The sequence below is a fragment of the Cydia fagiglandana genome, chromosome 6 (assembly GCF_963556715.1).
Source record: "Cydia fagiglandana chromosome 6, ilCydFagi1.1, whole genome shotgun sequence".
Classification (NCBI taxonomy): domain Eukaryota; kingdom Metazoa; phylum Arthropoda; class Insecta; order Lepidoptera; family Tortricidae; genus Cydia; species Cydia fagiglandana.
Window position 1 is genome coordinate 17,492,506 of NC_085937.1, and position 27,975 is coordinate 17,520,480.

General features: G+C 39.4%; 1 protein-coding gene across 2 annotated transcripts; it reads right to left on the minus strand.

The window, feature by feature from the left end:
- Positions 1–752: 752 nt before the first annotated feature.
- On the minus strand, positions 753–27,922 carry LOC134665419 (uncharacterized). Of its 2 annotated transcripts, none has more exons than XM_063522382.1 (6): positions 27,836–27,922; positions 8,842–8,921; positions 7,939–8,159; positions 6,137–6,392; positions 1,637–1,857; positions 753–1,208 (listed from the first exon to the last, which is right to left on the minus strand). In XM_063522382.1, the coding sequence occupies exons 1-6, from the start codon at positions 27,864–27,866 to the stop codon at positions 764–766; spliced, it is 1,254 nt and encodes a 417-aa protein (XP_063378452.1). In that variant the 5' UTR covers positions 27,867–27,922; the 3' UTR covers positions 753–763. The 2 variants fall into 2 exon arrangements, with proteins under 2 accessions (XP_063378452.1, XP_063378451.1); XM_063522381.1 differs by lacking the exon at positions 27,836–27,922 and adding an exon at positions 12,051–12,178.
- Between the last annotated feature and the right edge of the window lie 53 nt (positions 27,923–27,975).

A 27,975-nucleotide genomic window follows, 5' to 3' on the forward strand; every position in this document is an offset into this window, starting at 1 on the left:
TGCACACTACAAAACAAAAGATACAGAAAAAACATTGGAGTAACATACATACGTGGACATAATTTCAGATGGAAACGTCCTGTTGACGCCTACGGACCCTTCTGTGGTGGAAAGCCACATACATCCCTATAAGTTCCGTAGGTACATGACTTAGCACTCGGTATGAAAATTTAGGGTGGTCCGACTCTAAATGACTTAAAGGTATTGACTGAAAATAAAATTGTCAAACACATCAAAAATATTTTTATTAACAATAACTTATTAATTATAAATGCAAATAACTGAATTAATAAATATGCCCGGAAGCAAAATGAATCTGCAACCTTTTGAATCTCACCGACTCGATCGCCTAGACCAGAGGTCGGCAACCTGCGGCCCACGGGCCGCATGCGGCTCGTGAATCTGTAACTTGCGGCCCGAGAGCCGCCTTGGCTATTTTGTATACTGTAATAGTGACAATGTCTCATAAAGTCATAAATATTAACAAAGTACGGCCCGCGTCACCTCCGTTAACTACTATTTGGCCCTTGGCTGCTAAAAGGTTGCCGACCGCTGGTCTAGACGGTAAACGCCTCAAAATTAAATTTTAGACCTCGAAACAAAATTATTTTACAGAATTTTAAAATTCAACGTCGTTTTGGCGTTTAAACTCTGAGTTGACTTGAGCCTTCAGAACTGACGATGTTTTTTTTTATCAATATTATTTTATGAAGGTTTCGCATGACTATTTTAACACTTTTGAATTACTTAAGATTACAATAATTTAAATATACCCATGACCAGCTATAACGGCCGGTATAAACCCCTGACTGCCATCTCTTTTCCTCACATAGAACCAGTCCGCGTCCACATCAGTCTCTCCCCTTTCCACCAACACTACCACATCTCCCTCTCTCACTGTCAACGTTTTATTCAACACACTTCCTTTATAATCACTATTCACTACTAACAACGTCTGTCTTTTTGTTTTTCTTTTGTCTATGGTAGACTTTTTTTCTATGTTGTCTATATTGGAGCAGACGGATGTGGTCCTTAAGTATAAGGAGTCAAAATCCTTTTCCGCGCAGCGCTGCTTGCGCGGTTTGTAGCGGGTTTCGGAGCGGGTGCGGGTGCGAAGTTGTTCTTTCTCGTTGTCGGTTAGATTGCCGCAGGGGCGAGGGTAGATGTCTGTGCTGCTTTCCCAGCATGGCGTCTTCTTTTGGGATGTCCTGCAATATAGAAAACGGTAAATTTAACGAAAATAAGATCTGCAATCTCGTGGCCTAAATCGGAAACTTAAGCTTGAAATTACACTTAAAATTAAAACAGGTGCTGCCCCCTACAGTTCATGCACGCTTCCTATAGTGTCTTAGGGCTAAGTATGCATTATTGTGTAAATTATTTAGGATGCATCTGAAAAGTGAGGCTAAAGGGGCCCACTGATTAACAGTCCGCCGGACGGCATCGGCCTGTCAGTGGTTCGGAGCTGTCAAAATTTTGTTCTAACTGACAGGCCGATACCGTCCGGCGGACTGTTAATCATTGGGCCCCTTAACAGTGTATTTTTCAAGTAAAAAGCACCTTCTTGGTAACACCAACGGTCTTCGTAAACGCTTCATTAGTGCAATTAGTGGGTAGTGGTTTAAGGTAAACGTACCTATTAGGCAGTATCCCGAGCGGCAGACACGCACTGTACATGACATATCCCTCATCCCCGTGTGGTGTTTGCACGTACAGCCACTGCTTGTTTTTGAATACCGCGTTGACCACCGTACCGAGCGGCAGCGTTAGCTCCCTTTGCAGGTCTTTCTGGGTTTGGTACAGCGTTGTTGGATATGCTATCACTACTGGAATGTTGCCTGGGCGGTCTATTGACGCCTGAAAAGAATTAAATGGCTGGTATCAAGTGGTGAAATTTTGTTATTTGAGGAGGGCAAAATTTTGGTTCAGGCTGTCAATTTTTGGGACCTTATTTACGTTATAACTGATTCATTAGTTAAGTTGAAGAGTTTTCTTGATAAGTAAATCTTACGCTTTTGGGATATTGCTTATATTAAATAACAGCGAGCTCAAGCGCAATTTAAGTAATGACATTAAAAAGTAGGAAATTTAATGTTAATAATTTAAAATTCTCATCAACTGAGGTCGCAAAGCCGGGGCGAGTCCATCAGTTGAGCAAACCAGTAAAGAAACCACTATCCCATTATGCAGTTTTATTGTTGCTGTCGTTCTAAAGCAGCAATAGTTATAGGTATCTATACATAGATGCTTTAGGACGGACTTTCGTTTTATGTGCCTTCATAGTTTAATGAGTGTTATTAAAAATAGAAGAGGAAGAATGATAGGACACCTGCTACGACACGACCACTTCATCGGAAACATTATAGAAGGGAAAATAAATGGAAAGAGAGGGAGGGGAAGACCAAGGAAGAGCTATATGAGCCAAGTAAAGGAGCATGTAGGGGCCGTGTCGTACCAGGGACACAAAGGGGCTGGCTTTGGACCGACCAAGGTGGAGACATCTTCATCACGCTGCACCGACAAGAGCCCAGCTCTTAAATTGAAAGAAGAAGAGCATAGTTTCATACTTTTATTGCGGCCTGGCTGGGGCATCTTTCTCTGTCACTAATTACGCGTTCATCGGAGTAAAAGAGAAAGATCCCCGCAATTTGCGAAATTCGGTTTTTGCGGTAGGCCCTCGGCTCATTCCAACTACTCGTTTCTCGCTTTCGGCGACATTAATGCACAGATAACCCAAATCCACGGCTTCATTCTGGCGAATTCCATCCGAAATCTATTCGCATCTCTGCGCGCATAGTGGTTGAAAAACTCACAAAATATCGACTCCGATAAAATGGCCACGTCATGAGACGCCCAACGCCACATTACGAGAAAGATGGTGGAGATTATCGAGCAATCTAAGGTACGCGGGAGACTTCAGACTAGACAACATGGATGTAGCTCTTGTAAAAATCTTGACGATGACGAAGCAAAATTATCATCCGAGACAACCCAAGACAGACATCCTGAAGACACCGTATTACGAGAGCCGATCCAATGGGATAAGACTTGGAAGAAGAAGGAAGGATATCTGGACCACTTTACACTAGTTAGCCTATGAATTCGACTCATGAACTCGCACAATCAAAAAAAACGGGCATGTGCGAGTCGGACTCGCGCACGAAGGGTTCCGTACCATAATGCAAAAAAAAAAGCAAAAAAAAAATGGTCACCCATCCAAGTACTGACCCCGCCCGACGTTGCTTAACTTCGGTCAAAAATCACGTTTGTTGTATGGGAGCCCCATTTAAATCTTTATTTTATTCTGTTTTTAGGATTTGTTGTTATAGCGGCAACAGAAATACATCATCTGTGAAAATTTCAACTGTCTAGCTATCACGGTTCGTGAGATACAGCCTGGTGACAGACGGACGGACGGACGGACGGACAGCGAAGTCTTAGTAATAGGGCCCCGTTTTACCCTTTGGGTACGGAACCCTAAAAATACATGGCCAGACAAATGAACCGCGACCCGTACATTTTTCAACCGTGACATATGGCATCATGGAAGGCAATTAACACCGTGGCATTTAACCCCGCACACATATCGTTATTTTAAATAAACCGCATTGATGAATGGCCCTTTCTACTTGAGATAATCGCAGTGCAGGCGCAGTGAAAAGATTTTTGACAGTATTTTAATTTGCGCGCTCGAACCACATTATTTAGTTAGAACGTGTATAAAATTGCCAGCTTTTTTTGGCCTTAATGGTTTTTAAATTTTTTGTGGTCTCCTGTAAATAATCCTGCGCCTAATAGACCCAACATCTGGAAAAATGAGGTTAATTTGTTAATATCGACTAGCTAAACTAACTAGGTACTTATGTAGATCGGATTTCTTAAAGTTAATTTTCGTTAATTTCTTTTTGATTTTAATGGGAAAAATGCGGGCAAAGTAGATCAGGAACTTTAACTGTTATACCGGGCTTGTTATTTGTTTTGATTCAGCTACATACTCGTACGACGCCAGAATACATATTATCTCATTTGATCTCATGGGAATCACAAAAGGGTGTCGCTGTCGATATATTTCTACACAGGAGCCCAGATCTGGTTTCCAAAAAACGTTATTTTAGACAGTGCAAGTAATATCGACTCAAGAACACTCAAGATATCGTTTTTATTTTACCTTTTGAATTTGGAATCCATCGTACGTCTCTCCATATCACGGCAATTACTCGATAAAATACTGGTTCCATTGTTTGACCGTGTAATCGTTGCATGCGAGCGGCGAAACAACACGAAACCCACTGTCATAAGGATTATTATCCACAGATTTAATATCGAAAGCAAAATGCGGATAAGCGGCACGAAACTCTTCATTAAACGTCCGGAAAGTATCTCGATGTTGTAAATGACGTGCAATTTATGCCTTGTCCAATTTTGCACCAATTTCGAGATTCGAGAACGGCTATGGAGTTTATGTTTGGCGTGTGTTCTCAATCCTTACCAAGCGCTGGTGTCGTACGGTCAAGCGAACCAACCTACTGCATATGGTCTAAGAGTAACGAAATCCCTCAGGGGCCCGATTTTTGAATTTCGACCGCTCGATTTCGTGTATTTCGTTCAATAATATCTCCACTACTAGGCATTTAAATTCTACTAATAGAATTGAAAACGAGTGGTCAATACCACTCGATTCCCAATTTCTATCGCTCGTATTTCAAAAATTAGCATTTCTTCGTTTTTCACCGATTTTAGAGTGACGAAATCGAGCGATTCAAAAATCGGCCCTGGTTTGTGCCCAACCCCATTGTTGCCCAATCACTGTCAAACCCACCGCTGAACAGCTGCCAGGCGCCCGAATTAATTGATAATGATAGTATGGCACACTAACTAGAGGGATTTCGTTGCTCTATAAATTGCAAATCTATTTCCCTAATACTCCGTCTAATACTTTTTATCTCTATTACGGTGGTACCCATTCCAAGTCCCTACTTGGAATTTGTTGCCTAAACCTACTAATATTATGAGTTCACCAAGTAAGACTAGCTGTGTGTGTCTTTATCATTTCTTTTAGACCTATAGGGATAGGATGATTTTCCAAAAATAAAAGTGGCTCAATGCAATTTTTACATGCGCTTGGTAAGTTGTTGGAACATCATCGCTCGGACCGTAAGGCACAAAAAGCTCCTACAAGACCTTACAAACCCAAAACAGCCTATCACCTCCGCTTATACTACACCTATACGACTTTTCTCTCAAACAAAGCTGAATGCCTACTATTATTTCATAATATCCCAGATATGAATAATGATCGAGATTGCAGAGTTTAAAATTCTTTTGTAGAGATCCCGAATCGTGTCGAAACCGAAAGATGAATTGCTTTCCGCGCAAATTGAAACTGTTCTTTTATTCAACCCTTTTTACGAGTACAGTCAGCAGCAGAAGTTGCTAAGCGGGTCAGGTATTCAAAATGATCATGACGCGACGCTGTTGAAGACAATAAGAGCGTCTCAAGGTAATTTTGGACACCTCGCCCGCTTAGCAACTTCTGCTGCTGACTTTACCTATCTACATGGTTCCACTTACGAGCTACAAGACGTTTCTGCCGGTACATTTTTAAAAGATAATACTTAATCGATTTCTGTATTTGGTAATATTGATATCAACGGTAAAACTGTACAACGAAATTTGTTTGTGACCTTAAGGAGAGAAATTGCTCTACATCGCTTTTTTTGGCAAGCACAAATTGTCTCGATTCCTGTCTTTACATAACTTTGCCTGCTATCGCCAAAGATTCGGGAAAATTAATTGATCCAGATCCGTTACAAAAACGCTTGACACACGTTACTTTTATACTCTTGTTTACATTCCTGATACGAAACAAAAACAAGTATATAGGTATAAAGGTACCGTCAAGTGGAATAACTGGGGACAGGAAGGACAACATACAACTAAAACTCACTACGTAATTGCAAAAAAACTTAATTTGGTACTAGCACTAACTAGCACGGTTCATTAAAACATTATAGCTCTTAACTTGTGCTAGTACCTAAGTAATGAGTTTTTGGTCGATATAGCGATTACAGCTTGACGCACTAAAGCTCTGACATGTACAATTATAGGTAAAAAATATATGAATAGGTCGACATACCTCACTCAGGAAGCTGTCCAAATCCCTGATATCGTATCCGAACCGCTCCTGATTCCTCTTCTTCCTCCGATGCCTATGCCTGTGTTTCCTCCTCACATACTCCTCAGTACTAGTGTCGTCTGACAGCGTGTCTTGACTGACGAATTCCTCGCAAGCGCTCCGGAACCGAAGGTTGTGGTAGTACTCGTTTCGACCAACGACTCTGGTTTCGCGTAGCTTTGTGGTTTTGAAACGGTCTTCGAATTGACGCTGGTATCTAGAAAGAATAGGGGAGATAATTAGTGTTGAGTCGCTCACTCGCGAGGCACCTCATTTGTACCACTCATTTTGTTAATTTGTCGCAGTACTTCATACCGCAAAAATGTCTTACTTCACTCCTCTATTCATGTTACTCATTTACTCGCGCGCATCACAAACACCTCTTGCCACACAAATCATTCACACACTTCAAATTTCAAAAAACTCTTATCCTTTCCGCGCCGCGCCGCGTTCGCGCGTTGTTCGCCTACGTAAGACGTAGCGTAACGTACGAATTTACAAGTGCGACAGAGAGGCAATACGTCGAACGTGGTTCGCGGTAGGCCCTCTGATAGCTGACAGTGACGGAACAAATAACAAAAGTTTGCAACGAGTTCATCGTGATGTTCAGATAATTTAGTTTTGTCTTATATTGGTAATACTAATATATTTACCGAAATATCTAAACAGGGACATTGTTTACACGTTTAAATATACCCGTGGCTCTACCTTGGTGTCTTTTGCATGCAAAAATGTAGTGAAAAATATTGCCGCCTGCGTTACCGGCGGCGCGAATGTTAGTGTGCTTTTATTTACATCACTTTGCTGTTAAATCATCTGAAGTGGTAAGTTAGTTATTTTTATATATAATGATATCTAATTAGAAGAAAATATGGAATTTGTTCTCCTTAGTTTGTTAAACAGTCGTACAGTTTTAAGGTTACTATTCTAATTGAAATATATTATTATTAAACTGTAAATAATATCAAGTAGCAAGGATTAAAATTGAACAAACAATAAAAATAATTTACAGCTAAATTAGAACCAGTTTCATAAAAGCATCAAAGTTTCTATGTCGGATGTGGGGGCTAGGTCCTTGGTTTGATTCTTATTTCTTAACTTTATCTGTCTTCTGTTGTTCAAGTTCTTTTCTTCACCTCGAGAATTGCATTCAAATTAAACATTTTTATGTGTAAAGGATGCTAGGAGTATAATTATATTATATGGTTTGGCCCAGGACTGTCTCATACCAAACATAGAGAAATTCATCATATACACTCAAAAGAATAGGATGAGTATAACTTTCCTGGTTCTTACTGACTGACAAGTTGCGTTTGACTATAAAAATAAATCCATTGTATCTAGTTTTTGTTTGCCGATGGCGTTCAGAGAAATTCAGAGAATATAATAGCCGATACTGAAAATATGCCAGTACCTCACCTCATTTGAAGTAAGACATTGTAACACCTCATTTTTGAAAATGAGGTACTCATACAAACTCATTTTAAATTGATGTCCTACCCATCACTAGGAGATATTGTTTTTATGTGTGGAGATAGTGTACAAATTTTAGTCATTAACTGCACGTAAGTAAAACTAAATCACAGAATCTAAACTATCTACGTTAAATATATGTCTTAGGCCCCGTAAGGCTGTTGCCTGTTACTGACTGTTCTGGATCTCTGCGTACACGACGTCGCGCGGAGTGGGGGTCTTGCTGTTGGCTAGGAGGGTTCTTTATCTATCTAGGGTTCTTTACCTAGTAGGGTTCTATTGGTATGTACCTGACATCGTTCTGAGGTTTCGTATTCTCCGCATTTTCCTTCAGCACCCACGTGAGCGATATCTTGGACTTGTGCCGATGAGCCAGCGGCGTGGAATGCCACAGACCCATCTCCTGCACCGGTTCGTGGATCTCTGCGTACTCGACGTCGGATTGGGCCGGGATGCCCGGGATCTTGCAGCTGGCTAGCAGATCCAGGACTTCGCATGGTGGGATGGGATTCTGTAAGAAACATCTCGATTTAACTCTTTGAACGCTATCACGCCTATTGTACGCGGCGCGTCATCGTAAACCTTGTAGAAATGCACGAAGGTAATTGATATCGGCTAACGTCGAAAACCTCTTAAATCTATTTCAAAACTACCTAAAGTCGTAATACCTCTTAACTCCTCGGAGGAGTTACGAGGTTTGCGACTTTAGCCGACGTATTTTGCTGTAGCCGCGCACGTCAGTTTACTGTTGAGCATTTGTGGCATTTGTCTTATGCTCCATGTGCATAAAAACCCTTCTTTAATGAAAAGACACATTTTAGCCTAAACTGCAACGGAGACGCTTCGCGCTCCCTCGGAAAATAAATTATTTGCACCGATTCGATCGGAGTATGTATGATTGAATCCTTTGATCGCGATCGAGATTTTAACCTTTGAGGTTAAAAGAGCGTTGCGACTGTTGCGAGGGTTTCAAAACACGACATTTACTTAAACAAACATTGAATAATCCTAATCCATAAACAATACATAAACAATCAAGTACATATAAGATTAATTCTACCATTTGTCCGTTGTTGTTAATAAATATATACCTAAGGTTTAAATAATAAAATAACAAAATTCGTGGTAGGATATTAGTAAATTATAAAACTGACAATTTTTGTATAGTAGACAGGTAACAAAAAAATACTTACTGGCTCATATGTTTCCTGTGGATCGGCGGGGACATCCTCGCTCTCCCGATAAGGCGGCGGCAGCTCTTTGAACAGAATTTCTGAAACGACACATTTTTACATGTTCAATTAATTTGTCTAAGGGCTGTCGGTTCACCAACGATATATAATAGGCAACGCAACTAATTAAATCGGTATAAAAATATTTCTACAGAAAACAGGCAGAACATTTTAAGTTTTTCTTTTCAAACAAGTTATAAGTATGCGTAGGTAAACATTAGTTTTTATTTCGAAAAGCTTGGTACCTACTAGGTCGATCGGTGTAACTTCTGGCAGCCTATGGAGAAGCCTAAAATAAGTCATTTGAATGTTTTTTTTCTGACAAATTAGTACTGCGTCTTATAGATTTTGGGTTTAATTTATTATTTTTTTATTTGCAAGCTTTTATAGCTGACTATACTTTTCCTGCATCAGGCAACCAATATTCATCGAGACAATTGTAACAAACCAAAACACAATTAGGTTGCGTTGTTTTATCACAGAGGTCCTACCGGCCTGCTCCTGAGTCCATCATCAGAGCAGCTCAATGGTGCCATAATATTGCATTAATTATCATTATCACCCAACTTACATATGTATGTGAAGTTTCAGTTCAATCGAATAATGAGGAGGGGGTCTATTTTACAAGATTTGACGCGAACAAACATTGCATGTTATATAAAAGCTTGTAATAATAATTTTTAAGAAAAAAAAACCGACTTCCATGGGGGCCGGTGAAAGATTATTGTAGATGGTACACTACGTAGAAAAGGAAGTAAAACCACCCACTTTTCTACTAGCATTTCGCTTCTGTAATGGCTCCTCTACAGGATGGGCCAACGCCAGCCACTCCAAGGGACGCAGCCATGCGGTAGAATGAGATAGCAATATCACTTGCTCCCTCTAACGCATAAATGCGTCCCTTGGAGTGGCCGGCGTTGGCCCATCGTGTAGAGGAGCCATAAGGGTCGTAGTTCTAGCCTAACCTAACCCACTTCTCAGATAGCAGTTCGGTTCTGCGAGGATCGCAGTTCAAACCTAACCTAACCCACTTAATGGCGCATGCGGTGCGGTGTACGGGGGTTTAAGCGGGAAGGGCTAGTAAGATTGGCATCATCATACTTTATACCTACATTTTAAGATAGGTAATCATAGTGATTTATTTAGTTAAGGTATCATAGTGGTTTTCCGGGTCAAGGTCCGGGTCCGAGTCCGGGTCCGAGTCCGGGTCTGAGTCCGGGTCCGAGTCCGGGTCCGTGTCCGGGTCCGAGATCGGGTCCGAGTCCGGATCCGAGTCCGGGTCCGAGTCCGAATCCGAGTCCGGGTCCGAGTCCAGGTTCAAATCCGGATCCGACTCTAGGTCCGGGCCCGGGTCCGGGTCCGAACCGGATCCAGGTATGAGCCCGAGTCCGGGTCCCAGTCCAAGGCAAAACCGAAATTCATAATCACCAAACGTGTACCATGCGTCGTTGAAGAGTTCGGTTCTGGTCATCATCAGCAGTTCCACTTCATCAAATGCGACAGTTTTTAATGTAAATGCTTGTTTTTATGATGAAAATACAAAAAAATCTATACGTATGCCATTAATATTTGAGGAGTTCCCTCGATTCCTTATGGATCCCATCATCAGAACTCGAGCTTGACAAAAATGTGGCTTAAAAACTTAACTTGCTTAACGAACACAACGAAGAGGAAAAATCGCCAAACGTAAACTATGCGTCGTTGAAGAGTTCTGTTCTGATCATCATCAGCAGTTCCACTTCATCAAATGCGACAGTTTTCAATGAAAATGCTTGATTTTCTGATGTAAATACAAAAATCTTTATACGCATGCCTTTAATATTTGAGGAGTTCCCTCGATTCCTTATGGATCCCATCATCAGAACTCGAGCTTGACAAAAATGTGGCTTAAAAACTTAACTTGTTTAACAAACATAACGAAAAGGAAAAATCGACAAACGTGAACTATGCGTCGTTGAAGAGTTCTGTTCTGATCATCATCAGCAGTTCCACTTCATCAAATGCAACAGTTTTTAATGAAAATGCTTGATTTTCTGATGTAAATGCAAAAATCTCTATACGCATGCCTTTAAGATTTGAGGAGTTCCCTTTATTCCTCATGGATCCCATCATCAGAACTCGAGCTTGACAAAAATGTGGCTTAAAACTTAACTTGCTTAACAAACGTAACGAAGAGGACAAATCGCCAACCGTGAACTATGCGTCGTTGAAGAGTTCCGTTCTGATCATCAACAGCAGTTCCACTTCATCAAATGTCACTTTTTTGGATGTATATGCTTGATTTGTTGATAAAAACCCAAAAATCACTATATGTATGCCTTTAAGATTTGAGAAGAGGAGTTCCCTCAATTCCTCATGGATCCCATCATCAGAACTGGGTTTTGATAAAAACGGGACCAATCTGTATGCATATACATTCAATCAAAAAAAGAATTTTCAAAATCGGTCTAGTAATGACGGAGATATGGAGTAACAAACATAAAAAAAAATAAAAAAAAACATACAACCGAATTGATAACCTCCTTCTTTGAGATTTGGAAGTCGGTTAATAAATAAGCACACTTACTAAATTTCCGAACACGATAATAACTTTACTATCACATCTCCGTATCTAATAAAAACCATACACCCGCGAAACTCGCAAACCAAACGCGAAGTTCCTAAACATACGCACGCGCACAATCCTTCCGCCGGTGACTGCGGTGAGCTCTCGACTGACCCTGGGTTATGAGATGAGGCTGATGATACAACGACAATTGCTCCGAAATATAGCAACAAACAAATAAAACCATACACCCGCGAAACTTGTACACTAACTGACACTATAAACTATAACATGCCTACGCGCACAAACCTTCCGCCGGCGACTACTGCAGCGCGCTTTAGACGCCTTTGGCTATGGAGCTGATGATACAACGATAGTTGCTCCGAAATACGTCAACAAACAAAATAAAACCACACACGCGCGAAACTCGTAAACTAACTGACACTATAACATGCGTACGCGCACAAACCTTCCGCCGGCGACTGCGGCGCGCTTTCGACTGGCCCTTGGCTATGAAGCTGGTGATACAACGACAATTGCTCCGAAATATGGGAACAAACAAATAAAAACACACCCGCCAAACTCGTAAACTAACTGACACTATAACATGCGTACGCGCACAAACCTTCCGCTGGCGGCTGCGGCGCGCGCTCGACTGGCCCTAGGTTATGGGGCTGATGATACAACGAACAGTTGGTCCGAAATATGGCTTCCGAAACTGCCAATAGGCTGAACATGTTACACTTTGTTCGTTATTATCACAGACTTAAATATTTAAGTCTGTGGTTATTATGGTATGGAAGTGACTATCGCATACTTTACCTATTAAAACTAGTAAGTACAAATGATAAGCGAGCTTTAGAATAAGTGTTCCAAATTTTTTTCAGATCTTGCGTAGGTATGTGGTAACATGCACACTCTCTTCATATCTCAATCTCTTCTTATTTCTTGCACAAATGATATATAATACATACTTACATATGTATGTAACCCGCTGTACAAATTTCAACTTTATAGCTTTTGTAGTTTCGGCTCTACGTTATCAGATAGGACTGCATATAGGACATATACGCATTTATAAAATATATAGATTTTAGTAAAGTTCACGAATTCCAAAAATTTTTTTTTTGAGTAGATGACAAAAAAATCTTGTTCCTCTCATACCCAAGAGAGGGTAAGCCGTTGTGGTCTACGTAAAGTACCCGTTTTTACCCGCATAGCTAGCTCTATTATATAATTACATTAATTGCCTACTTTAATTATGTAATTTTATTCTTTCATAGAATTACATAATAGATTCACCCTCCGTATAAAATGAATAGCTAGAAAACTAAATTATGCATGCATTTATACATAATATGCTTATAGTGTCTGTCTATTCTTCCAATGCAAAGCCTCGGCTATTATTAAGGCGTTAAAGTTCATGTCTAGAATAGTCTAGATATTTTTGAGCATCTTGGCCGCTCCGTTATATTTGATGGCGACTGTATTTAGGATTGTTCTTTGAAGTGGAAGTAGTTTGAACACGATTTTCTCAGCTGCTTTATATGGAATGGAACAAAAGTTAAGAAATAGCGCCTACGGACCAATTATGAAACAAAGTTGCTGGACTTGCTTATATGAAAATTATTTTAATAATAATTTGTTTTGCTTCAAGGGGTTGACAAGGGATAGTTTTTATACTTATTGAATGTATACCTATACGTTTTAATCAACCGCAAATGCCATGAAGACTTAGCAAAACTTTAAAAGGTTAAAGTTAGCTCAAAGAAAAAAAACAAAATCATGTCTAATTTTCAGTTGTATATTTTTACCCTGCATAACATAAATAGATAGAGCAATATAGCTAGTCTTATAGCCGAGGGTTCTGAAAGCCAAATAAACAGAAAACGTTCTCTCATTCATAAAAATGTAGTGTTACCTACACGAAACCTAAACCACTTACTTAAATGCAAATCTCAACCCAATAATTTCATTGAAACTTGCTAATACACGGCCAGCCAGAAATTTATAGGCATTTTCACGGCACTTACATTCCCAGAGTCCTTAATCAAGACATCTTCTTACGCAATTTTCTTATCGATCCATTTAAGTCCCATTGTAGCCCATCGTGTGAAATCGTAAAGGAACCGTCACGTTTTAAGTAATTGCCAGGTGTTAATGTCTAGCACAATGTCCGTGTCTAAACGAGTTGTTTTAGCACTCTCACGCTTTAAATTGGATAAATAGCACCTGTGTTGGTTTTTCGTTAGGGCGTTATTAGTTTGTCAGGCTTCCAATTTGTTGAAAACTGTACATACCGCATTAAGCAACTGTTTGCTTATTACTTGTATAAGGGTAGGTACCTAATGATTTTGTAGTATGTAAGTACTTATGTAATGTTTTACATAAGTATTTGTTTTTTTGGGATACTTGATGAATTTTATTAAAAATCTAAGTTCAAAATTGATCAGTTTCTTTTGAAATGACACTCCTCATGTTTATATTGAAATTATTTGATCGACAGTCAGATCAGTCTTTTAGATTCACCGCAACGCGCACAAAAATTTAGATTTTTGTGAGAGGTAATTTTATATTTAGCAACTATAGGTACCTAATAGGATTTGGTTAACTACTCTTAATCCTAAATTAATCTTGTGTAGAAAAGGCAATCGTCCATACATATCCAGACACAGAGATCAATTATAAGTAGTATCTCAACAACTGTGCTAAACATAATCTCACCGCAGAACAAATATTTGATAGTCTTCAGACACATTTGCCGGCAAATCAACACTTGTAACTTTGCGGTCACTTAATATGTTCACTTGTGGTCGACTTTATTAAGTTTTAACGTTCTTATTTTACACGGTAATGTAACGCAAACTACCGTAAAACTCAGTCGTAACGTAACGTTAACTATATTTACAATGAAAAATGGAAAGTGAGTGGTTCTTCTTATCCCCGCTACTTTTTACGCTTTTTACTTAATTCTTAGTTGTATACAGGGTGATTCCGGGGTCGTGGAGCAAGCGATCAAGGCATGATACACAAGCCCATACTGAACAACTTTTACTATGGGACCAACTCCGAAATCGCGAAAAAAAAAATTGGTAGTTTCATACATTTCGGCCGATCACATGTTGTCGTGTTCTATGGGAAGGCCAGTTTTTTTTCGCGATTTCGGATTTGGTCCCATAGTAAAGCCAGCGATCAAGGCATAATACAGTGATCGGCCGAAATGTATGAAACTACCAATTTTTTTTTCGCGATTTCGGAGTTGGTCCCATAGTAAAAGTTGTTCAGTATGGGCTTGTGTATCATGCCTTGATCGCTTGCTCCACGACCCCGGAATCACCCTGTATATTAAATCATATGTTTAGACAACTTAGATAACATCAGCTACACGATATTTAAATCTCTCTCTTTAATATTAAATTTGCACATCATTATTACCGCAATATTATGTAGGTACCGGTGTATTAGATGTAGGTACGTACTACATCTAATACGTATAAGAACACTGAAGAAACCACATCAACGTGCCTATGCCTATGAAAAATGTTTTTACACTTCTGTATTGACTTTACGAGTAAAAGCTACAGATTGTGTCACGATTGTAAAAAAAAACTATTAAAATAAGAGTCCAATTACTATCGAAACTTATAACATACAAACTCGATTCGAAACTTGTATCCCCATTTTTTGCGCTCGTACAGTCATGATTTATGGTCCGTGAAAATCGAAGACAATCGTTTAGGGGACGCACGAGCATATCGCTATGAGGGGAATGTGACCAATCCACAGGAATTCCAGACACGACCCGAACTCACGCAGATAGAAAAAGCGTATAGACCGTTGAATCTTTAAGGCACATAACACCTTTTTAAATCACACCTACGATTACACTTCACGTTTGAAAAGGGTGTGTATGCCATCGGTTTTTGGTTGTTTTAAGTCGTTTTGGAAGGGCGAGTCGAAAACGTGCGTGCACGCATCGGAGCCTCGTGACACCCCTGCAGCCGAAATATCCGAAATATTTGGTGTTAATAGAGCGATTGTGTAGACGATTGTGGCTTGAGTTGCGGGAAGAATGTTAACATGTTCAGTCAGCAGCAATAGTTGCTAAGCTGGCGAGATGTTCAAAATGATCTTGACGGGACATTATTGTTGAGAGAATAAGAGCGCGTCAAGGTAATTTTTAACACCTCGCCCCATGGGCGTACGCAGCATTTTTTAAGGGGTGGGGCAGAAGTAGGGGAGGCTGGGTACGTTGTAACAGAGTACGGTTGAAACAGAAATTCTTAGCTCATGGTCAGAGACCAGGGTGGGGCAACTGCCCCACCTTGCCCCACCGTGGGTACGCCTATGCCTCGCCCGCTTAGCAACTTCTGCTGCTGACTGTGAGAGGGGTTGAAAGACCCAATGTAAATCTTTTGCTGCCGCGGAACATGACATGATGACATGATGAACATGATTTTAGTATGCGAAATTAAGAGTGTGACGTTTAACGGGTTAATTGAATTACCTACGAGTTAAGCTAATTGATGCAGCGATGGTATTAAAGGGTGAATTAATTACAACTGTAGGTAACTTGTGTTAATAATGACATGTATTTTCAGATGTACATAATATGGCACGGAAATTATTCCTTTAAAAAAGTTGATTCAATTGAATAATGCTTTTCTGTTATTAATCATAGTTAGAAACTAAAATATGTTCATCTCTAACCTGTAGTAAAATTGTCACACGCCACAAAAAGTAGATATTTAGTTAAGTATACAAAATAGCATTTTTAAGTATGATTTAGCAAGATTAGGATTTAATAACATCGGTATTATCATGCCCGTAGGCATTAATAACGTTGGTATTTTGCCCGTTTCTAGAAATTCTCCAAGCATCTTAAACTTTTAAGTCTGGGGCCGAGATTTGAACTTTGAACATCAATTAGTGTAAACTTATTATTAGGCAGATGATTATCGGATAGCTATTATGTTGGTCCACCTACTATTGGAGAAGACACGCCCCGATGAATTGGAAACACATATGCATTAAGTTTTATGTGGGAAGCTTTATCGAGATACATCATGACGAGAACAAACTATGAATTTATAAAATGTGTGATACTGATATTACAAGTAGGTAGAAAGTAAAGGTCGAAAAAATCACACAGCATTTGTTTTGAACAACACACGGACTTGATGGACTTCGTAGGCTACGCAATACGACCCGAACTGACAATGTAAATTCTCTAATGAACTTTTCAGTATACTTACCAACATATAAAATATCCGTCATATCCGTTGTTTATGCATACAATTTTTTTGGAGTTCCACGAACGTCTACCGTTGTCCCGTACAAACTCGAAATTTTCAAAAGATTTGTATACCTAGATACGTATTTATCTTGCTAAGCGCTTGAAAAATTTTAGTAAAATAATACACGAGTTCCAAAGTTGGCAAAAAAGCCTAAGTAGTAGGTGCACGAAATAAAATGCGTTTTGTACAAGAACGCCGAACTAAAGGAAGGCCGTGGAATCCTCCTTTTAAATAAAACTACATATTTAGATAAAAGGGGTCATCCATTAATTACGTCACACGAATTTCAAGGTTTTTTGACCCCTCCCCCCCCATTGTCACACTTGGTCACATTTGGCAAACCCCTGGTGTGACGTCACATTTTTTCAGCGAAATCGGAAAATCGAATTAAGTATTATTATTTTTTTGTCATAATATTAGTAAATTTATAACCCAAAACTGATTATGAAAAAAAATTAAACTAATAAAAACGATTATCTTTCCAAAAACTTGTTTTTGAACTGTAAAGTAATTAAAATGATTAAAATAAAATTTTGGTTACTGATGAAGTTAAAGTGACGTCACAAAGTTTGTGACCTCCTCTCCCCCTTGTCACAACATGTCACATTTTCTTGACCCCCTCCCCCCCTAAACGTGTGATGTAATTAATGGATGACCCCAAACCATCTTCGCCTTCAAATTCAGTCCATCTAAAACCTAAAGGCATCTAATTCTTTTCTCTCTTTATATAAATGACATAGGAGACATTATTAAGTATAGTCAACATCTACTGTATGCAGATGATACTAAATTATATAGAACTATTAAATGTATTGATGACTGCCATAAATTACAATCTGATTTAGAAGCATTATCGTTGTACTGTTCCACTAATCAATTGTTTCTCAATGCAGATAAGTGTAATGTAATAACATATTCTAGAAAAATGTCTCCTATTCAACACGACTACAGGCTTTGTGGTAATCTCCTTAACCGCGTTAACCAAATTCGCGACTTAGGTATCATTCTCGATGACCGACTAACCTTCACATCACATATTGATAGTATAATCAAACGAGCATTTAGAAGTCTAGGTTTCATAAATAGAATTACAAAACCATTCAAAAAAATTATCACTCTTAAAATCCTATAAGTATTTCGCTTTCGTTAGATCTATTCTAGATTTCGGATGTGTAATCTGGAGCCCGTATTACAAACACCACATCGATCGTATCGAAAAAGTGCAAAGAAAATTTATTAAAATATTAAATTATCGACACAATCGTCCCAATGACCATTATGCCCATTCTTTGACACACTACCAACTCACGAGTCTTGCAAACCGCCGCAAGCTGTTCGATATATCCTTCCTTTACAAAATTGTCAATAACGAAGTTGATTGCCCTTTATTACTCTCAAAATTAAACTTCATCACTAAAGCCAGACTTCCCGCTCGCCCCAACCGTAACCTTCATATGTTCGTACCACCCATCCGTCGAAAGAACTACACTAGAAACAGTTTTATTCCCCGTATTATGTATCTTTACAACAAAGAATTCAACGAAATAGAGCTTTTCAATACCACTCTTAGAGGGTTGAAAAACAAGATTAATAATAAATTAAATAGTTACGATTAATACAATCAAAAGTGAGTAATAATAATGTATAACATAAGTACCAGCAACACGCTAGATATTAAGTAGGTAGTAAACAATTGTACTTCTTCTTATAGTTTAAGTTAAATAATTCAGGTCCGTTGCAACAACAATATTAACTATAATCTACAACGTTTTCGGCACTGTATTGTCAATCTTATATGTAATAGTTTTCAATGTATCTTTTTTGTAATGACTGTTTGTGCCAAAATAAAGAGAAAAAAAAAAAAATATTCGTGAACTATTGCGGAAACTATCACAAATCACAACACGAAACCCGCACCACAATTACACAAAATAGAAGCACATAACAGCCACGAGTGTTTACAAGTAAAGGCAGCTAAATAAGCACTGAAATTAAGGGTAGTTCAGGCAACTGATAATTGCGTGGGAACCTGCGTCCGCGCAGACCGACAGCGCACAACGTTTACAACAAAAAAAGTTTAAATTAAATGCCCTCTGTAGTTGAGGGTGTTTACCCAATTTCATTTATATTAGAACAAACTTGAGTATCAAACTATCTTCTGACAGTTCAGCTTAAAAACATCGAAATGCCGGGACGTGCCGCTAGTCAGCCGCGTGATCCAAGTCGAATGTAAGAACTTCGCTTCGCTTCGCTCGCTCGTTCGATTATAATTTTAAGAACTATGAGATTGTCTACTAAGGTGTAAAATTTACTAATATTAGCATAAACACACATCATTGCCTCTTAACACACGGTCACGCCTATTTACAATCACACTATATGTTGTGGCGAGCACAATTTGTAGCATTCAACGCCTATCTACTCGTACATCTCAGCGGTGTACGCGTGTGAAAAATCGGCAAGGAAAGCGTTGCGAGCGAATTTCTAACTTTCTCTGGTCAGACAAGTACCTACAGTATTTAAATGCCACACTATTCGGTGTGTAAAACTAGTGCCTACGTCAATTTTTGGAATTAGTTGTCAAGCGGACCCCAAGCTCCCATGAGCCGTGGCATAAGGGTCACCCCACATTTAGCGTCTTTCGAGCGTCGGCGTCTACAACTCTATGGCCGCTGCTCGACGCTGCGACGAACTGCGCAGCGACGTCATTTTGCCAGACGCCGACGCTCGAAAGACGCTAAGGCCCCCCCCACATCTAGCGTCTTTCGAGCGTCGGCGTCTGGTCAGCGCTATGGAAAATGACGTCGCTGCGCAGTTGCGTCGACGCTGCGTCGACGTTGCGTCGAGCAGCGGCCATAGAATTGTAGACGCCGACGCTCGAAAGACGCCAGATGTGGGGGGGCCCTAAATGTGGGGTGGCCCTAATGCCGGGATTACGCGAGGAAGAAGACTATTTGGTGTTTAAATGTTTCTTCAGGAATTCATTTTTGGCATTCGGTAACAGAAGACATCAAAACGTAAAATTATGTCTATTACCCATACTAAGTATGTTTGTTTTTCAGATTCAGAGATGATTAGCAGATCGAGCGAAGCGATATTTTAGGGTCATTTGGGGTACAAATATGTATTTTTCTAGAAGCATAATTTTTATTTATTTATTTATTTTCTTTATTGGAGAAACAACAGAAGTAAGTACATAATAGTTAATGGTAAGTTATATAATTCAAAAGATGTGCACCTACCTCCTAAAACGCTCTCACTTAGAACTATACATAATATAGGTAAAGGTATGCTACGGTAAACTTAACTAAGCTAACGCACACTAGCGACAAGATGCAATGAAACCAGCTAAATATACAAAGAAATTATGTTGTCTCAGCTAGAATATCAAGAATTTGTTTTTGGAATCGTGCTCTGTTTGTGTTGAAAATGTCCACGGCCGTGAATAATGAATGAATGAATGAAAACATTTCTTTTCAGGCAACTATTGGCCCATAGATAAATACCTTAAAACTAGCATACATATTAATACAAAATATATCTTAAAACTAAAAACACAATTATGGCTGCGATAATATTGTAAGTATTGCAAAGGCGGCGCAAAGGTGCGCGGATCCCAGCGTTAGATGAACAAGTTGGGACGGCGAACAAGGCATTAGAGCGGGCGGTACTGCGTGAGGGGACCCTAAAGCAAATGTTGTCAAGCAGCTCTGAGCAGTCGTACCCGTCATGGCAGATGTTGTGGAGAACCATCATATCAGAACACATGCGCCTTGAGTCGAGGGAGGGTAGCTTATAATGTTTTAATAAATTACAATAGGACATGCGTTTGCCAGTTAAGCGTCTATGTGTAGCCCGCAAAAACTTTTTTTGGACCATTTCAATTGCGTTCGAATACTTGGAGTAAAATGGGTTCCACACAATTGATGCATATTCCAAATGCGGTCTAACAAGAGCTTTGTATAATAGAATGTACGTGGATGATTTTTTTAAAACTTTTGCTGTTCTTAATACAAATCCTAACATTTGATATGCTTTAGAGATAATTCGTTCAATGTGACTGTTACAATCAAGTTTATTGTCAAATAATATACCTAAGTCACGTACAGACGATACTTGCTATACAATATCGTGTTTTTTATACATAACTACACAGTTTGGTTCAGTAGGACCGTAATTCAGATAATTTACGTAGTTACAGATTATTAAGTTGTAATATGTATGGTGTATGTATGTAACGCGATCTCTGTTTTGCGCGCCCGGGCGGACTAGCTTAAAGTTACTAAGTTTACATAGTTAATAAAAAATATATCAATATTACACCGTGGAACGTTTGTGCTGACGCTACGGCCCGGCACAGCACGCAGCAATCGGCGAAAAGGCGAAATTGCCGCATTACGATCCCGGCCGATGTATCCCCATGCACGAACACGTTCTCGGCTGATGCCGGCTCATTCCCGATACTACTACAATACACGGTGGCACAGAATAAATAATAGTACTTGGTACAGAAGATTCACTCTCTAACAAAACGCGTCTGGGCTATAACCGCGAAAATCGAAGTTCGCAAATTGCGGGGATTTTTCTCTGTCACTCTAATTACGCGTTCTTTGGAGTAAAAGAGAAAGATCCTAGGTGGCGACAGCGCCACGCGCGGCTTATGGTTAGCCACCAAAATTGGTGTGGGACGGATGTGCTTTGTAGCTACCTGTTGCAAAGCGACGAAATCGCGGAGTGAGCCACGCCTGACGGTGGTTAAAAAATAACTGCATTCCCGTTGCCAGGGAGGTTTTGGAATTATACTAAGCAACTTTTACTCTGGGACTAACCAAGAAATCGCGAAAAATATTACCCTCCAAAATGGACCAGCCAAAATGTATGAAACAGCCAAATTTATTTTCGCTATTTCGGGGTTGGTCCCATAGTAAAAGTTGCTCGGTCGGTATAATCTTGAAGATCGTCATGGTCGTATCAAAACCAAGTTCAAATCAATAACAAATTTCAAATCAATAAATTATAATCAACCTCCTAGTTTTTGCGAAAGTAGAATGACCCGAACTTAAAAGTTCTTGGAATATGTGTACTTATAGAGACAGGCATGAATTATAATAATTACTCGCGCTGATATATGGATCATCAACTCGATTGCGTAACACCCATCATAGGGCATCACTGCTCTTTATAAAACAAAGACCCCCGCCGCGTCTGTCTGTTTGTATGTTCGCTATAAACTCAAAAACTACTGAACGGATTTTCATGCGGTTTTCACCTACCATTGTTGATTTATGTGTATAATTTGTTAACCCGTGCGAAGCCGGGTCGGGTCGCTAGTTACTTCTAATTCCTGGCATTTTCTGCACAGTTGATCACCGACAACGTTATAGAGTCAGACCGTGAAAAGTCTGCAGCGATTTTGACAGCCCACGCAGTGCAAGTGTTATTTCAAACGTCAAAATTCTATGAAAATATGACGTATAAATAACACTTACACTGCGTGGGCTATCAAATCCGCTGCAGACTTTTCTTGGTGCGACTCCAGTGCCATAAATATTTCTTGACCCGAACATGACCGTAATAATGTAAACAAATGAAAGTGAGACCCGATGTCAGTAGAGCGTGTGTCGTATCGAATAGGTAATGAGGTAATGACGGACATCAGTAGATTCGATGCGGGCCCTGCACTTATGGTGTTGCGAGTGGAACAGCGAAAGTGGTTAATGTCCACATTCAGACTGTGATGTGAGGGTATGCTAAATTGAGTTATAATGTCAATCAATACATGTGGGTTATCTAAAGGAGAAAATTATGGAGTGTAGAAGTAATACCTACCTTCCATAGAGAAAATCATTAACGTAGGTACTTAGGGCTTGTGCACAAATGACGCGAGGTTCGATGGGGGAAGGGGGGTCACGAATAAATCACGATAGATCACGTTGGGGGAGGGGGGTATAAGGAAACCTCACGTGTATTTTTCTACAGTGAACGTAACTAAGAAAAAAAACCTACCACATGAGTAGATACTTTTTCTCGGTTTCGTTAAACATAAATCTTCACTCTACACTTCAAAATAGCGAGTCTATTTAACGAAAATAGAAAAATAACAAGATTTTCTATATAAAATACTATTTATCTTAAAATTAGGTCGAATGAAAAAATTTCAATAAAATACGCGTGAGGTTGTGTGGGGGGAGGGGGGCTAGCCAAAAACCTCACCAAATATCACCAAGGGGTAGGGGGGGTCAAAAAGTAGCCGAAAACACCTCGCGTGATTTGTGCACAACCCCTTAACTACTTTTTTCTATCTTTTTATTTCCTAAATAAATTCTTCTTAGGCTTCCTATATTCCTATTAGGAAATTATAGAACTCGTATTTTTTAAATAGTTCCTATAAGTCTCGGCAATGCAAAAATTTGAATTGTCCGTTTCACACATTTTGGGGGAAAAGTTTTAGTGCTAAATGGATGCCGTGAGATTCCATGCAGGAGGTAACTATTAGGGGGTTAAAAAAATATGAAGCATTTTCTCCCCCAGGGCATCATCTGGTTTTGAACCCTTCTTGGTTTTGAACTCAAACCAAATTGGGGGCAATTTTTGAAAGGCTATAATCCTACTTCCTCCTTTATTGAGGAGCACGGGACCAGTTAGTAATCTATGCGCTGCTACAACCGCTTTGACCAAGTCGACTGTCGCGTTTGTAAGAAGAATATAGATAGACTGAGGGTCTACCACGAACCCCGTTCGACATGTTGCCTCCCTGTCACACTTACGTACAAATCTACAAGTGCTACAGAGAGGCAACACGTCGAACGTGGTTCGCGGTAGGCCCTCTGGTGCGTTTCTCCTGGACAACGGTCACACGCTTCATTTCTCGTAAGATGCAATTACGATACACGCGCACGCGCTCGCCGACAGTGGGCGGGGCAGCGACCTGCATGTATGAACTTGGTATTCCACTTAGGTAGTTAGTAGAGACTACGGAAATGAGTAAATTTAATGGAAAATTCAGTTGTTTCGGTGTCAACCAGTAATTTTCCATAACGAATAGATTTTCAAGACACCTGTTTATAAATTTACGACTAGGGCGTACTTTAAGGCTGAAATTGTGTGTGAAAACCAGAGCCAGAGTGATGAAATTGACACATCTTTGACCATGACGAGACGCTTTTTGTAAACTCTGATAGAAAAAACATCAACGCGTCACTTTGGAGTGACGTGATTTCGTTTTAGAAATCTACACGAATAAATACACGGATTGTAACTAAGAAATTTAACTATTCGGATAAAACACCAACCAAAAAGCATAGCATAAGTCTTGGTTCACACGGCGTCTATGCGGGAAAGCCGTCTAGCAGTGTAAACGATTTTAAAAGTTGACAGCAAGCCATACAAAGTTTGCTGTCACTGCGGTATTCGATAAAATCCCGTATACGGTATTCGGGAAAAATTTACGCCGTGTGAAACTAGCCATACGCTCTTGCAACGCATGTCCATATATTTCATAAGTCTACGTCGGAGGGCCGAAAGGGTCGACTCTAGTATCTGATAGTGCGTTTTGATCCTTTTGTTGGGAGATTAATTTACACGAAACATGCTGCGTTTTAATACTTTTAATAAGTAGAAATAATAAATATATGTACAGTGGGAAGGCGTTCTTGTAGTTAATGGAAGGTCAGCTTCTTCGAACCCTTTAGACGTTACATGGCTCGTAACACTGATTGTTGGGAGAGATTGATTGAGTCAGAAATTATAATCGCACGAGTGAATACCTACGCTAGCTTATACACGGTGTACCTACACCTATATATGTATACCTACTAGAGTTAGACGTCATACGTCATAATTGTGTCGCTTAACATCAAACTCGGGTAAATCCATTCGACCCTCTCAGCAAATATCTACCCTATTACATTTTCATAAATCCAAAATCGCATGATCTGACATATGGATTTACCCGAGTTTGAAGTTAAACGACTCAATTTAGATATTTGACGTCTAAAATAACACTTGCACTGAGTGGGCTATCAAAATCGCTGCAGACTTTTCTTGGTCTAACTGTAGTATTAAGTAGTTTATCGAGAACCATTAAGAATAGGTATCAATATTCTAGAAAATACGGTAGATATAGTCGTTCGATTTGTAGCAGGCCCCGAACGGCTAATCCTTTGTCTATCGTTAAGTGAATCCGCACGATTAAATTTGCGATGTCTACAGGAAAGACGCGAACGAGTTTGCAAAAAAATGTGTACGACCCGTAACTACGTTTGTATGGAGAACCGAACTTGCTGCGGTCAGGCGTGGCTCACTCCGCGATTTCGTCGCTTTGCTACAGGTAGCTAAAAGTACATCCGTTCGACCCCAATTTTGGGGTTTGCCATAAGCCACGCGTGGCGCTGTCGCCACCTAGCGGCCATATCTGTGCTGATCGTGACAGACGCGTTTTGTTAGAGAGTGAGTCTTCTGTACCTAAGGTAAAGGGCCCCTGTTTCGGCAGGTTAAGGCTCTTGAGAGTGAGTTGAGAGTTTGTGTATTTTTTTAAATATTACTAAGCATATCAATACCTTGAAAGCTTTTGAATATGTTATATTAGTTCTTTGTTAATAATTTAATGTATAAACTGTAGGGTTTTAGTTGAAAATTTTTTTTATATGAATTTTTTCGTGAACCTCTTATTTGGCTCCCATTTCGTGATACAAATTTAGGTCAGCTCCTAAATTCGTGAATTCGTGTCCCCTGTTTCGGCATAAAGTTTTCTTAGAGTAATTGGTGAAAAATTGATAATTTGCTGATAATCATTTTAAATATTTAACGGTCTTACCTACTTACGATAATTGTAAGGTCAAATTAATAATAAAAAAAATTAAATTGAGAGCTAGCTTAAAGTTTTTTGTACTCGTCGACTTTAATGGTTGAATTAAGACTTAGGTAAACCATATGGGTACTTTAATACTTGATTAAAAGTCAAACTTTTTAATTTAAATAAAAAATAAAATAATTAATTTAAAAAATAATTAAAAATAATAATTATTTACAAAAAATAATTTACTATCTTATACGTTAAAAATAAACATACACAAAAATAAATCAAATTTCAATAATAAATAAAATTGTGCTAGTAGTTAAATATGAGAATATACGTGGAACATACCTTAAAATTTTTAACTCGGGTCACATTCAAACTCGTTTTATGAGAATTCTAGTGAAAAAAACATATACCGAATTTCGCTCATACGAAACTTCATGAAATACATTAATTGTTTTCTAATTTATTTTTTTAATTATCTTTGTTGTTATATTTAAAAACAAGCACTCAAAATGTATCTAGGAAATCCTTGATTCGTTAGTGGCACGAAATAGGAGACACACGTAAGATAAAATGACCGCTATTTCGTGAGTCGATTTATTGCAATTTTAAGTTATTTCTATGCATATATTCAATCTTTTTTCTTATCAAATCAATTACTAAGAAACCCACAGAAACACTCCCAAAAACTTTTATTCGAATGGGTTTAGCTTTTCCTTCCTATAAGCTTAACAAGTGAGAGCGCGCACCTTACGCCTAAAAAAAGTGCACGCATACAACACAGCTGTTCGCGGCCGTCTGACAGTTTCGACCGTCGTATTACTCTTAGTTTAATCACTAAAATATTGGTTATCATTTTATTGAAGAGATTAAATAATACAGATTTTTTTCATATGTATAATTTGAATAAAAGATATTTGAATTCCTTATTATTTGTGCCAGAAAAAAAACTAACGAAATAACGTACTAACACGAACTTGGGGCCGTTTACCTTAGTACTATTATTTATTCTGTGCTGCAGTTAAAACATAGCTCAACGTTTGCGAAAGAAATCGTGATCGCAGAATTAAAGGAGATGCAATTTCTAAAGTCCGTCACCTTGACGCGCGGGTTAAGGGTCAGCCCGCCCCCCTAATTGCCGGTTGAAATCGCCGCAAATAAATATTTTTTATCCACCACGGGAATGTGGGGCCTCTTGACCTTAAATTACGGTTTTTTGCGGGTTTTATCGGTTTCCAGAATGAGATACAATCGCTACAACGAATTGTTAATCATATGGTATCGAGTGTCGAGTCTTTTTGAATGTGAAAAGTTATAAAGTACCTAGGTATATTATATATATGTAAGGGAAACGTGCTAGTGCTCGACATACTAATGCCCAATAGATGAGACCTTGCTGTCACCTCTATTGACAATGACTTCAGTTTCAAGATGACATGTACTGGGACCGCGTCGAGCACCAGTACGTTTACCTTACCTAGGTACTCTACCATTACCGTCCCCAGGCCTAGTTAAGACCACTGCGGTTGTGTATAAGATTTTAGTAGTTTGAGTCAGAAATGGGTTTTGACAAAGAATAGGATCAACTTGGAACTATATCTTAGGTACTTTCTAACAAAAAAAATTTTTTTCCAAATGACATACCTAGATTTGTTTTGAGGTAGCTTCGCGTGGTGTCATTGGCGGGAGTACGCAGAAGTCCAGCTAACTGTCGGATTGGTCAGAGCACACCAAATAAACAACTACTATATGTAGTAGGTACTATAGGTACCTATGTAGGTATAGAGGTAGAATCACTCACTTTTCTTTAGATTCCCGGAGATCCTCAACATGGCGGCGGCAGTCAGAGCTGCAGAGAACCGTAACAAACTTGCATTTAGGTCAAAGTGGTGCTAACGTATCGCCAAACCACATTAAGTACCTACAAAGTTCTGATTTAAACTTTCACGATTATTTAACATTATGAAACTATTGAAACTACTGGGACTTAATCGCGTATTTAAGTTTTAAGATTTACCTCCGACGTTTCGAGGACGGCGTTGTCCCCGTGGTCTCGGAGAAGACTGGCTCAAGTTGACATCAACATCTTCTAGCCGCGCGAGCTTTTCCGAACTAGGTACGAGTACCCGCACTTGGTCTTGTTTATCAGTTGATACGCGATTAAGTCCCGTTGTGTAGTTTCATTACCTACAAAGTTATCAATACAATAAGGTTTGAATCACTCACTTTGCTTAATTTTTCTGTAGACCCTCTTTATGACGAAGCCGGGAGCACGTGCTCACCAATATATGACTATGTTTTAAAAACACTCACTTTGCTTAAGGTTCCTGAAGATCCTCTTCATGGCGTCGCCGGCGGCGGCACGCGTCCAAATGCAGCCGGCCAGGTAGCCGTCACGCTCCGCCGGTAGCGGGGTAACGTCTCGCCAAACCATATACACCACATACAAAAGC

Excerpts from the sequence above, each read along its gene's own strand:
- LOC134665419 (XM_063522381.1), bottom strand. The coding sequence starts at position 12,162 with ATGTTCAGCCTATTGGCAGTTTCGGAAGCCATATTTCGGACCAACTGT. Across the intron at positions 8,160-8,841 it reads CACAGGAAACATATGAGCCA|AATCCCATCCCACCATGCGA; the intron begins GTAAGTATTTTT and ends TGTTTCTTACAG. Across the intron at positions 6,393-7,938 it reads AAACCTCAGAACGATGTCAG|ATACCAGCGTCAATTCGAAG; the intron begins GTACATACCAAT and ends TATTCTTTCTAG.